The 12081-nt window shown below is 39.4% G+C and overlaps 1 protein-coding gene across 4 annotated transcripts in view; it reads left to right on the forward strand.

Annotated features, from left to right (window-relative positions):
• The window catches only part of LOC124261467 (caskin-2-like), a 229068-nt gene that overhangs the window by 136524 nt on the left and 80463 nt on the right, over positions 1 to 12081 (forward strand). For all 4 annotated transcript variants that reach the window (XM_046695780.1, XM_046695781.1, XM_046695782.1 and 1 more), the window contains one exon: positions 7372 to 7466. In XM_046695780.1, the coding sequence (XP_046551736.1) occupies positions 7372 to 7466 (95 nt within the window). The remainder of the gene's footprint in view (positions 1 to 7371; positions 7467 to 12081) is intronic.

Genomic DNA, 12081 nt, shown 5'->3' on the forward strand with positions numbered 1-12081 from the left:
CGATTAACCATATCCACACAAGAGAGAGCTGGAATTAGCCTTGTTTTGTTTTGTACTTGTCAGCAGTATGAAATTACATAATGGTGGCCTATAATATTTACAATCAAGTGTGTATGTTTATTGCACTCAGTAGCAGCCAAGCACTTTGACATCCACCTGTCAATAGTCAAGTCTGCAAAAGCAAGTGATTGATATTGTAAATATTGATCTACACAGTTGGGGTATTATGACATCCATCAACCAAGTCAGTGAGTCTGACCTCCCAGTAAGGGTTGCTTTTGAAGATCAGGGCGGTGAAGTAGCCTAGTGGTTTGTCTTCCCAAAGACCTGGGTTCAATTCCGCACATGGGTATAATGTGTGGAGCCCATTTCTGGTGTACCTCGCTGTGACATTGCTGGAATTTTGCTAAAAGCAGCATGAAACTGAACTCATTCACTCCCTCTGGAGATTAATTTTAACCTGGGTCTTCAAGGATAAGATAACCATGTCTGAACCAGACACTCCGGTGATTCACGAAACACACAATCCAATAAGTCACTTCTTCTGACAATCACAATTTGCCTTCGAGGCTCTTCTAACCTTAAATCCCCATTGAGTTAAAACGTAAGCAGTAATTTTTGGGGATCCTTATCATTGACCTAAAACTGAAATTCCAAGTGGTCCATTCCTATAGGAGCAAATGTCCAGAGTTTCTTCGATCATGTGATTGATTGTTGGTTGTTTAACGCCGCACTCAGCAATATTCCAGCTATATGAGGGAGTTCTGTACGTAATTCAGTCTGGACCAGACAATCCAGTGATTAACATCATGAGCACCAATCTTTGCAATTGCGATACGATGACATGTGTCAACCAAGTCAGCGAGCATGACCACCCGATCTGTTAGTTGCCTCTTACGACAAGCATGGGTTACTGAAGACCAATTCTAACCCAGATCTTCACAGATCACAATGTGAACACTTTTCTTCGTGTGACTGTTATGTGTTAAGATTGTGTTTGCTATCTTCCCTGGTTTGTTTTATAGGGAGGGGAAATGTTCAGGGATCCACATTGTATAGAGTGTTGAAGGACATGTTATATACATCACCTTAGCCCTGGGAGAGGGGTACTGGGAAAGTGAACCACATGTCCTGACTGTTAACTTCTAATTACATCTGGGGTGCCACACGAGCTGGTATGGATGGAATGTGTTGTTCTGCTAGTAGTATAACATCCTCATGCTACTTGTCTGCAACATATCCACAGGAAAACAGAATGGGATTACTGTTTGAATTCTTCCAGTAATTAGATAAGCAGTTTCTTATTCAGCTTCCAAAATGTCAGCATGACTACGAAGAGATAGATTTGTTTCTTATTTCTGTCTTAACAGTGGATTTAAACCAGGTGTACATATTCTTCTTTAGGTACAACAACTTTTTAGACATATGAGATGCAAACGTTCATGAGGTTTGCTTCATTTCGTTTAGGGGGAGGTGGGGTAGCCTAGTGGTTAAAGTGTTCGCTCGTCACGCCGAGGACCTGGGTTAGATTCCCCACCCTTGATATTGCTAGAATATTGCTAAAGGCAGGGTGGGTGGTGGGGTAGCTTAGTGGTTACAGCGTTTGCTCGTCAAGCCGAAGACCGGGTTCGATTCCCCTCATGGGTACAATTTGTGAAGCCCATTTCTGGTGTCCCCCTCCATGATATTGCTGGAATATTGCTAAAAGCGGCGTAAAACTAAATTCAGCCAGCCAGCTAAAAGCAGCATAAAATCATACTCACTCACCCACTCTCTCATTTCATGTAGAATAATTTATTTACCTGTTTATTGTGAATATTATCCTGCTTTATGAATATGAATGATAATATGTATATTTGATCATTTACTACTCAAGCAGTAAATCACGGCTTTAAAGTTTACTGAGTGTGTTGGTATATGATCATCTAGCTTTGCTCAAAGGCTGTACTGAATGCTAAGCCCAATGATGTATGGTAATTCTATCTTTAAAAGAGGCAAGTCTAGATTAGCGGTCAGTAAGGACGCCAGTCTGGTAAAGCAACAATTTGTTCTTTTTATTTATATTTTTTAGAAATTGTCATTTAAACTATTAATTATTAACTTGTGCAAGTCTAGTATATCAACCTGTGAAGAGGGAAGCTAAGTCGAGTCCACCCTGGATTCAAACCCACAGTCACTGGCATTAGGCAAACAAAGCCAATGCAATGTTCTTGATTGAACTAGCATGAATTTGAGCTGTCGATCTGTCTCAAAACCCCTTTGAGCATGCATTGTGGAAAGTCACTCTCAGTGGAGAACTCGGACCCCAGAGAGTACGCCGGTACAAAGTTGTAATTGCAGGAGTGTCACTTCTGACAAGTTGATCAAGTGTAGAGCAGTGGCTACCCAAGTGTGTCAGTACACCACTGTTAGGTAATAAGCGTACACGTGTGGACCAGGTCACCTCTCACAACACAATGATAATTGGTTATGCTCAACTGTGCATTGTCACTTGCCATCATCTTAATTGTTGCAGTGCAAGCTCTCCTCGCATATGTTAACAGGTTGGGTGGAGTTGGTCTATTTCATTGTGTGTATTGGGATATGTTTGTGAGCTGGGTGCTCCGTAATTGATTTTTGACAGCGTCATCTTTGAGACAAGTTTGTGACAGTTGTTGAACAGCTCATGAGTGTATCCTTTTCAAGCTTGACCGTATCAGGATTGGGATGGAATCTGACTGACCACTCACATGCCTTTTGTTTTGTTTTTTTGTATTTATATTTCTTGATGGCTGACATAGATATTATTTAGGAAAACCAAGTTCTATGGATAGTCAACTTAACTTTATTGCAATGAGTGCAACGTTTCAGTGTAGGTACTAACACTGTTATCTAGCAAGTGATGTGAAGTTTTTATATTCTGGTGTCTTAGGTTCAGCTAACACTCTTTCAGACCTATGAAAAAAAGTAGACAATTTGTGCAGGAGTCACTAATGTGTGTTGCTGGTATGGTTATTTGTTCTCGGGACCTGTATATTTGTAACATAGAGCAATGACAGGGACAGGATGCTTGGACTGTCATGCTAATGCAAACCCTTGTTTATGTATCCAGAAATTCTTTTCTCCATCAACTGGAGTATGATAAGATGTACATCTGCTATAAGAGTTTCCGGGTTGTAGTATTCCACTGGGACTATCCCAGAGTTTCAGGACTGTAGTATTCCACTGGGACTATCCCAGATTTTCAGGACTGTAGTATTCCACTGGGACTATCCCAGATTTTCAGGGGTCAAGACTCGTATCGGGTATCAGGCATAAATACAATATCTCACACATCATGTAGACATTACATGTGCCTCACACATTATGTACACCGAGGTACATCTTGGTAGGCAGGCATCTGTTTACTGATACTTACAGGGTAAACTATTGGCTTAATACACTAGTACTTTAATGGAGGGGATAAGACAACTGTTGATACCTTTAAAACTATTCATTAAGGCTCGGGAGACACTTCTGTTACAATTAGAGGAGAAACTTTGTTCAACGTAGGGGAGACAACTTTGTTAAATGCAGGGGAGACAACTCTAAGATAAGGAGAAGCTACTCTGTAAAGACAGAAGTACACACTCACAGGACTAGATCTTTCTGTTGGTTCCTTTCTTCAGCCTTTGCTGGTTTGATAAGATCAGAACACTCATTTTTTAATAATGATAATAAGGATATTTATATAGCTCTTGTTCCACATCACTGCGAGACATGCTCAATGCACATAAGAGAGATGTTTTGAGATATGTGTATAGCTTTTCCCCATTTACTGGATATATATAGAGGAAGACATTCGTTGGATGTATATTTTACAGAGTTGAAATGACGACTGTTATCAACAAATTTGAAGGCTTGATTCATGAAATTAACGAGCAATGTCAAACTTTTTATCCCCTGTGATTATTCGATATATTCTACTCTTAAAAGTTGAGGACTACCTGATCATACCATGACAGATTGATATAGTGATATGAAAGAATAAGGTGTTAACTATTTTGGGTAGTCAATTACTTGACACCTGCAAGAAGATTTACCAACACTGAGGTGAAAATGAATATGGCTAGAATTCAGCCTGCGTATAAGTAAACTCCTGATAAACACACATTTAGAGATGATTATCATATCCTCTTCAAACTCAGTTTTATGCATAGGTTGGGGAAAAAGCACACTGAATTCTCCAAAACTGGTCTCCAAAGTATGCTGTTTGTGAAATAGGAGATGGATAACGCCAGGCAGTAAATTCTAGCTTAAGCCTGGAGTCTCAAATTTCTATTTATATTTTAAATGCTGTCACTTTTTTGGTATCCTCATCCTTTCAGTCAAAGTTTTTAGGGTCAGGGTCACTAGCATGTGGATTTCCTTCATGGAAATGGTGAAAAGGAAACCTTGACAAAACAACACCAATTTCCCGAATATGATATTAGAATTATTAGGGGCTATTTTCAGAGTTCATCTCAGTGTGAACACATTCCCGGCGGAGTTCTTAAGCATAATAGATCATCTTTGAGAAACATTATTGGCGAATATATTGCTTGCACTGACATCAGTATTCTGTTAAAAATCTTATTGCATTTGTTGTATGATTTCTGTCAGTGCAGAATCGCCCTGATGCACACACTGCAGATCAGATGTGCAGTACTCTGTAACCCGTAACTGTCATCACCTCAGTGGGGATTCTGGGTAAAATAGGTCCCAAGCAATGTAGGCCGGTCGTAAGGGGCGACTTAAAGCTTTGTCTCTGAATATATATAATTTTGATAGTAATCGAATAGTATACCCATTTAAATTGAAAAGAAGCCCGAGTGAGATGGGAGATTCAGAGACTAAAACATTGCATTGGGGCTACACGTGCTGATCCTGAGGAAATCTAACTTTCTTCATTTAGGGCTTTAGCATTGCAGGGAGGGCTAGGAAGAAGGGGAAATAATGTGGTTCAGGGACTGTAAGACAGACTAGGGACGACTTTTCTATCAAGTGGTTGGTAGTGTTGTAAGCCTGTCCCTGTTCATAATATCAGTCAGTGGATTATAGGGGTTCAGACTTCATTATTTATGGACTATGTCATGTAGCTTGAGTATTCCTGATTGCAGGGTTAAATAACAAATGAATGGTTTCGTTTTGAGGATTTATATCAACTTTGATTTCGGCACTGATGGTAGGATGTTTACTTATTACACCAAGGTGAAATGAAAAGCAACTTCTTGTGCAAACTTGAAACAGAAAATTGAAAAACCAACTTCTGTTGTAATGACGCAAAGTGAAAACAGATGGATATACACTGGTAATTTTTTACAAATTTTGGAGGAGCAATTTGGGAGTGTTTATTTCATTTTCTATCACCAGCACAGGGATCTATTTCCTTAAGTACCCAGCACTTGACTGAGGCTGAGGTTTCTAAACCTTGCCATGAGCAACATGTTTAAAACTTCAACTGTTCATTTGAGTAAAGACATGGGAATGTGGAGAAGGGGTTGTTTTTGCAGTGCTAGCTAACAACACCCATATAGTGTGGCGGGAGCTGCATGCGATACTCCTGCCACACGTCACATGCAGCAGCGATAAGATCAGTGACATCACACTCTTGACAGGAGGCACAGAGTTGCATGTCATCCCTGTAATAACTGCACATTTTTATGTCAGCCTCGCTGATGTAGAGCACAGCTTTTCTTGTTGTGGTGGTTGACGTCAGGTTATATCATTAGACGTGTTGTTTGTTGTTCTGATATTAGTTTATGTTTATCCATGTAGATTATGTCTGGCTTGTTGACATTAATGGTGTATGTTTTACAAGGATGAATTATTTGAATGTATTTGTTGAAATTAAACCTGAAAAAAGCATATTTTGGAAACTGCTAATCAGTTTGACATTAGTGAAAGCTTAAATAATTATAACATTATAAAACACTACACAAAGAGGCACATGCCCAACATAAAGATGTTCACTCAGATGAGAATGCATTTGGATTATGTGATATAAAATAAAACAATACCAAATTTGTATATATATTGAAACAGATCCATGCCCTTGGTATATTAATCGTTCAACATAATAAATTTCCTGTCCAGTGGATATAATCAGTGTGCACTCAATTTCATTCCTCAATACCCTGATGCGTATACACCCCAAACATCCTTTCCAGGGCTAAAAAGGTTTCACGAAATTTTTCATCCCGCTGGGTACCCATTTGCTACTGGGTGAACACAGTCATATATTGAACATAATCACCATACATTTGATGACTTGTTATTCAGGAAGGGGGTCACCATGCATTTGATGAAGGGTCATTCAGGAAGGGGTCACCATACATTTGATGACTTGTCATTCAGGAAGGGGTCACCATACATTTGATGTCTTGTCATTCAGGAAGGGGTCGCCATACATTTGATGACATGTCATTCAGGTTGTCACTGAAGTCTTGGGATACATTTGATGCTCATACATTTGATGATTTTTCCTTCAGAAACCATACATTTGATCTTGTCATTCAGGAAGCCACCCATTTGATGCCTTGTCATTCAGGAAGGGGTTGCCATACATTTGATGTCTTGTCATTCAGGAAGGGTTGCCATACAGCTTCAGAAGGGGGTCAGCATTTGATGACATGTGATTCAGGTTGTCCTGAAGTCTTGGGAATGCTCATGAATCATTGAAACTTTGTTCTACCAAACCTGATCAGTCACTCACCTATTGAAGTTCTAGAAACTATCAGGAATCAGGCTTGCCAAACTCAGTCACCCACCACCTACCTACTCTAGGCTCCCCTTATCTTTATCTTGCTTGTGGCTTGTGTGCTATGTACATCGTCAATCACCACAACCTGAAGAATGAATACATAAAATGCGGTACACTTACAGAATACCGGATACCTACCAGCCATATTGTTTAGTGTCACGTCACCCTAATCCTAAACCTTACCCTAACCCTAACCCAACCCTAAACCTTACCCTAACACTTACCCTAACCCTAACCCTAAACCTTACCCTAACCCTAACCCTAACCAATAGTAAACTCGCGTGCTTTCAAAGATGGCTGAAGGTATCCGGTATTCTGTAATCTTACCTAAAATGCATTATTTTCTACAACGCTTATTTGTATGTTGACAGTGCTGTACATTGATTCCAAAATTCCAGTTTCCAGACTAGGATCTTGGTTCGATTCACTTATAAGGACCGGGTTTGAATTTCCATTTACAAGGGAAATCACTTTTCAGAGTTTTGTGCTAAACAATGGTTTGAAGATGGTAACTGGTGCTTCAATATTCCAAGAGACCATACAAAGCATCAATCAAAAAACATTCCTTGGTCAGAGAAACAGATCCATTTTCTTATCAATTATATTTTCAGAAGCAAGCTGTGCATGTCATGCAAGGGCAATAAAGGATTTCCACAGCATTTATGACCCTGAGAGTCTGGCCTTCAAAGAAGGGGACATAATCACAGTGAGTATTACTGTCCAGTAGATGATGCCAGCAATAGTGGGGCAGTCTGGTGATGAAGACAGATCAGCCTGACAAATCTCCAGACTGCAATTACCAGCAACTTACTCACCTTATAGTTGCAGAACATTTTCCAGAGAGATTTTTTTTTAATGGTTAGTTTGAAATGTCAGAGCAAACTATCTCTCCAGATTGATGTTGGTGGAGTTTTAGAAGCCAGTAATTACACTAAGGTAATGTTCTTGCACGCAGATGTAAGCAGCGTACCTGTGGAAAGTGTTTATCAGTCATTATGATGTGGTATCTTTCTTTTGGTTAAGATTTTGTAGAAAATGGCACCAGAGAATAATCATTTTTCTTAGCTGATGTTCCAGTGCGTCAGGATTAAGACAGTAAGCAGATACAGATGAGCATGTGTTTGATTGGAGTTTCCACACTTACCTGTCAGGTTTTTCCTGATAACAGTTTTCTCAGGTGTATGTGTTGTTGGCATATCCTATGGGCATCTCTTCACAGCTGCCATTAGGTTAATGTTGATACCAGCATTATGAGAGGTTATGGCAGCCAATCGACATGCCTCATTTACAAAGTTTGCAATGCATTGTTACCACATGACCGATGTACAGCAGACCACCCATCCTCCTTGGCACCACAAGTTTGGTTCGATATCGTGTAGTAAGTGAGTGAGTTTAGTTTTACGCCGCATTTTAGGAATATTCCAGCAATATCACGGCAGGGGACACCAGAAATGGGTTTCACATATTGCACCCATGTGGGTAATCAACCCAGGCCTTTAGCGTGACAAGCAAACGCTTTAACCACTAGGCTACCCCACCACCCCTATCTTGTAGTAATGCTAAATGTATTACTCAAAAGAAGGTAAAATATAACTAGCCATGTCATGCCATAACAGATGAACTATAGTCATATCAAAAATATCAGGTGCTCTTTAACATCATGTTGAGTAGTTTATAACAGGTTTATATTGAAAGTGTTATTGAACTGTTTCTATATTTTGTCAATTTCACAACATTTTACTGCTGAAGATTTGCAAAAGGCTGTGTATGCATCATTTATTTATTCATGATGTTTTTCTGTAGGAAGCAGAGACTTGTCACACTGCATGGAACTGAGGCAGTTAACATGTGTTTATGTCTAACAGATGGTGTACTCACTGTTACGTACTGGCATTAATTCATAACCGCCACCTCAATGAAAATGTATAAACATTAGGGAGAAATGAGTTGCAATTTTTCTGATGAGACAGCACGTTTTGGATTCCCATGTTCCTATTCTTAGCCAACGTTTGTCTTCTATTGTCTGATTTCCAGGGGTCATAATTAAAGAACACACCCAATTTGGTACAAAGGTTTAATAGGATCCTGCACACTATGTGGTGTTAGAAAGTCACTGATACACCAACCGAGGACACTTTTGGCTGGGACAGTAATGTGCTTGAAATTGAAACAAGACATGTCACAACTTTCGTGAGGTTATTTGCTGTAAATTACAGGCATGGCTTTGTGTGCTATATACGCCCTGTAATTTAAACTTTTCAACTAGGTCAGTGAATTGGGAAAGTAACTAGCTGCAAACGAAATGGCATCTCTGATTCATGGCAAGTTCACATCATTTTCCATTTCATGAAGTTAACTTTATTACGTGGTAAGTAATTTGTTTATAAAGCCCAGCTGCTTGCACCAGAAACTGAAGTTCATAGTTTTCCTTGACTCCTTGTGAGAAATAAAGAGTGTTGAACATAATTTGCAGTTAACATTTTAGCATTGATTCTGTTGATTATGAATCTGAAAGGACAACTCTCTGATGACCCAGTGGTAAACAATTCTGCAATTATCTGTGTCCTTATTCCATGTACGAAATAAGCATTATGTCGGAAAGCTGTTATTAAATCTCCAAATCATCATCATCATCTGTGTCCCTTATCCATGTAGGGTTCTTGGTTGACACATGACATGTTGTCATGCTGTTGATCACTGGATTGTCTGATCCAAATTTGATTATTTACAGACATGAGCCATATAGCTGGAATATTGCTGAGTGTGGTATAAAACTAAACTCACTCACACTCACACTCACCCACCAAATTATGGTGGCTGGAATGACGGCACCAAAATGAATTTCTTGGTTTTCATTAAGTAGTAAATATCTTCAACATGCAACAGTTTTGGAAACCCCAAACTAATTCACTTCTTGTTTCCCAAGTTATATTATCTGTTAACATTAGCTAGATTAGTTTGGGCCATAGATGGAAAATGTTTACAAACATGGGACTGGCCACGTGTTACAGTAATAGAGAAGGGGAAAGGTTACACCCCTGTCTCACACCTCGGTGGCAAGTCCAAGCAGAGTTGTAATGTCTGTGTCCACAAATCACAGGCTTCAACACCTGATGATCAAAGTAAAAACTATCACCTTACAACCTTTCCACAGGAATTCTTTTATCTTTTATATTTTAGATCTTGTGATCAAATGTACAAGGTGGTGAGAAAGATGTTAAAATGTATAGTGTGCACCTCGCCCCAAGAGGATTTTGAAGGTGGATCTTCTGTGGCGTTAAGAAAGTTTTGTTTTTTTTCTTGTGTGTCAAGGTGAGACTGAGACGACATCCGGTGAATGCTGTGTGTGAATTACCACCCACAATGTTTGTAACACCATGTGAAAAAAGTCAGTTGTCGATAATCAGCTGACAAGGGAAAACAAACAAGGAAGATTGTCCACTAGAGATTTTTTCGTGTGCACTGGCAGTCCATGGGTAAATGTTTAACTGTAGCTGGTCAAACACAAGGAGATGGAGGCACGAGGCATTGCTGCATCCTATCGTCTTAAGTTCAAATACCATTTTGTTGAGTTTCCACTGGCAATCTCAGGACAAATCAAACAACCTTGTTTGCCCTTCTATAAATTCTTACCCCCTCATAGACTAAGGATTACACATGGCTAGTTGGCAAGTCTGTTACAAAGAGCTGCAGGACACCTTAGAGAATGCTCCCAGTTGGCAAGGAAGATGATTGGCTTGCAAAGTTCAGACTCATATGATTTGATGTGACAGACACTTGTTTTCTTGAGTAATAGATTCTTGTCAATTTCAAATGTTGGATGCTTGTTGATCTTGTGTGTCTACACTGACCTCAATGTAGGCACATTTATTAATAATTAATTAATTAATTATAATGACATGATGAGAACTTGTTGATTTCGGTTTTAGACAACACATGGTGATTGCAATGTGAATGACCCATTTCTACTCGTGATGATATCAACATTTGATTTTGCTATGATTTGTGAAATTTGAGAATGTGCAGGTAACGAGTTTTGTTAATGTAATTAGCCAACCTTGTTTGTAAATATATGAGGTTACCTCTCAGGACAATCACTGAAGAATGTTATTGATTTCCTGGGTACTATGGACTTGACATTGGATTTGTCTACATCTGCACTGTGAATAATGTAGCACCTGTATACGCAACAGAGAACACAACATACACCTACGAAATGGCTTGTGGATATGTTTATAAGACTGGAATGGTTCATTTCTAATCTCATTAAGATGAGAATGATATATGAAACAGCGGATGAAATTGGAAGTTTCACCTGATTCTGGAATCAATGAGTGTCATCTTTGTGTCTAGCAAGAGTAAAAGTGCTAGCGACTGATGTTGACTGCTCGCTCCTTCGGATTTGCACTTCGTTGACGTGTGTGAGGACATTTCTTGAGAGCTGCATGACGGACATAACTTGGCGTCTGGGTCTTGGTACAGTCGGCCAGCAGTGTCGTCCCTTGGCGTCCTGTCTGACAAGCTCCCATATTTCAACTGTCAAATGTTATTGACTGTATATTATTTACCAATGGATTGATTCTGGGTTTGATTGACGGGTAATCATTTGATTCAGGAATGTTTTTGTGACAGAATATAGCTGTGAAATGAACGTCTGTTAGATAAGTGCTTCAGCGTGTCATGATTACATATTACATTTTACGTATTTTCAACATTTACAAGTGAAGAGTAGTCTGTCATTGTGTGTTGAAGAATATCTTGATGGATCCTCAGACGTACCATTTGGTCACCAGACATGTATGTGATGAGATTGATTCCAGGACACGGTTGAGACTTCATCGTATGACCACAGAGAAGCCACTTGTTACTGTCTAAAGTTTTGAACATATTTCATCAATACAGACTGGAGCGACAGACTGGAGTGACAGACTGGAGCGAAGTCCATCGAAATTCAAGAATGGACTGTCATGTGCAGAAACGCCATTGCTGGAATTAACAGTGTCCACATACACTGAAATGTTTGAGGATTGTTCTGCTACAGGTTTGGATATCTGACAGACACACATGAAATCAGGTGGTGTTCATTTCTCCTTGAAATGTTGATTTGATGGACAAGATGAAGTCGGAGATATATTTACAAACTAGCTTCCGGCTATACTGCTGACACCTGAAACAAATGCTGATGTAAAAAACACACTCAATTGATCTGTGGATTTCAATAGAATTTGTTGTGCTGTGTCAGCGGAACTGGAAAAATCAACAAATGTGTACTGATTATGTCATGGTTGATTAACTAAGCCAGTGTGAACAAAATACACATT

Source organism: Haliotis rubra, unplaced genomic scaffold (genome assembly GCF_003918875.1).
Source record: "Haliotis rubra isolate DU_JTF1 unplaced genomic scaffold, ASM391887v1 Scf8, whole genome shotgun sequence".
NCBI classification, from domain to species: domain Eukaryota; kingdom Metazoa; phylum Mollusca; class Gastropoda; order Lepetellida; family Haliotidae; genus Haliotis; species Haliotis rubra.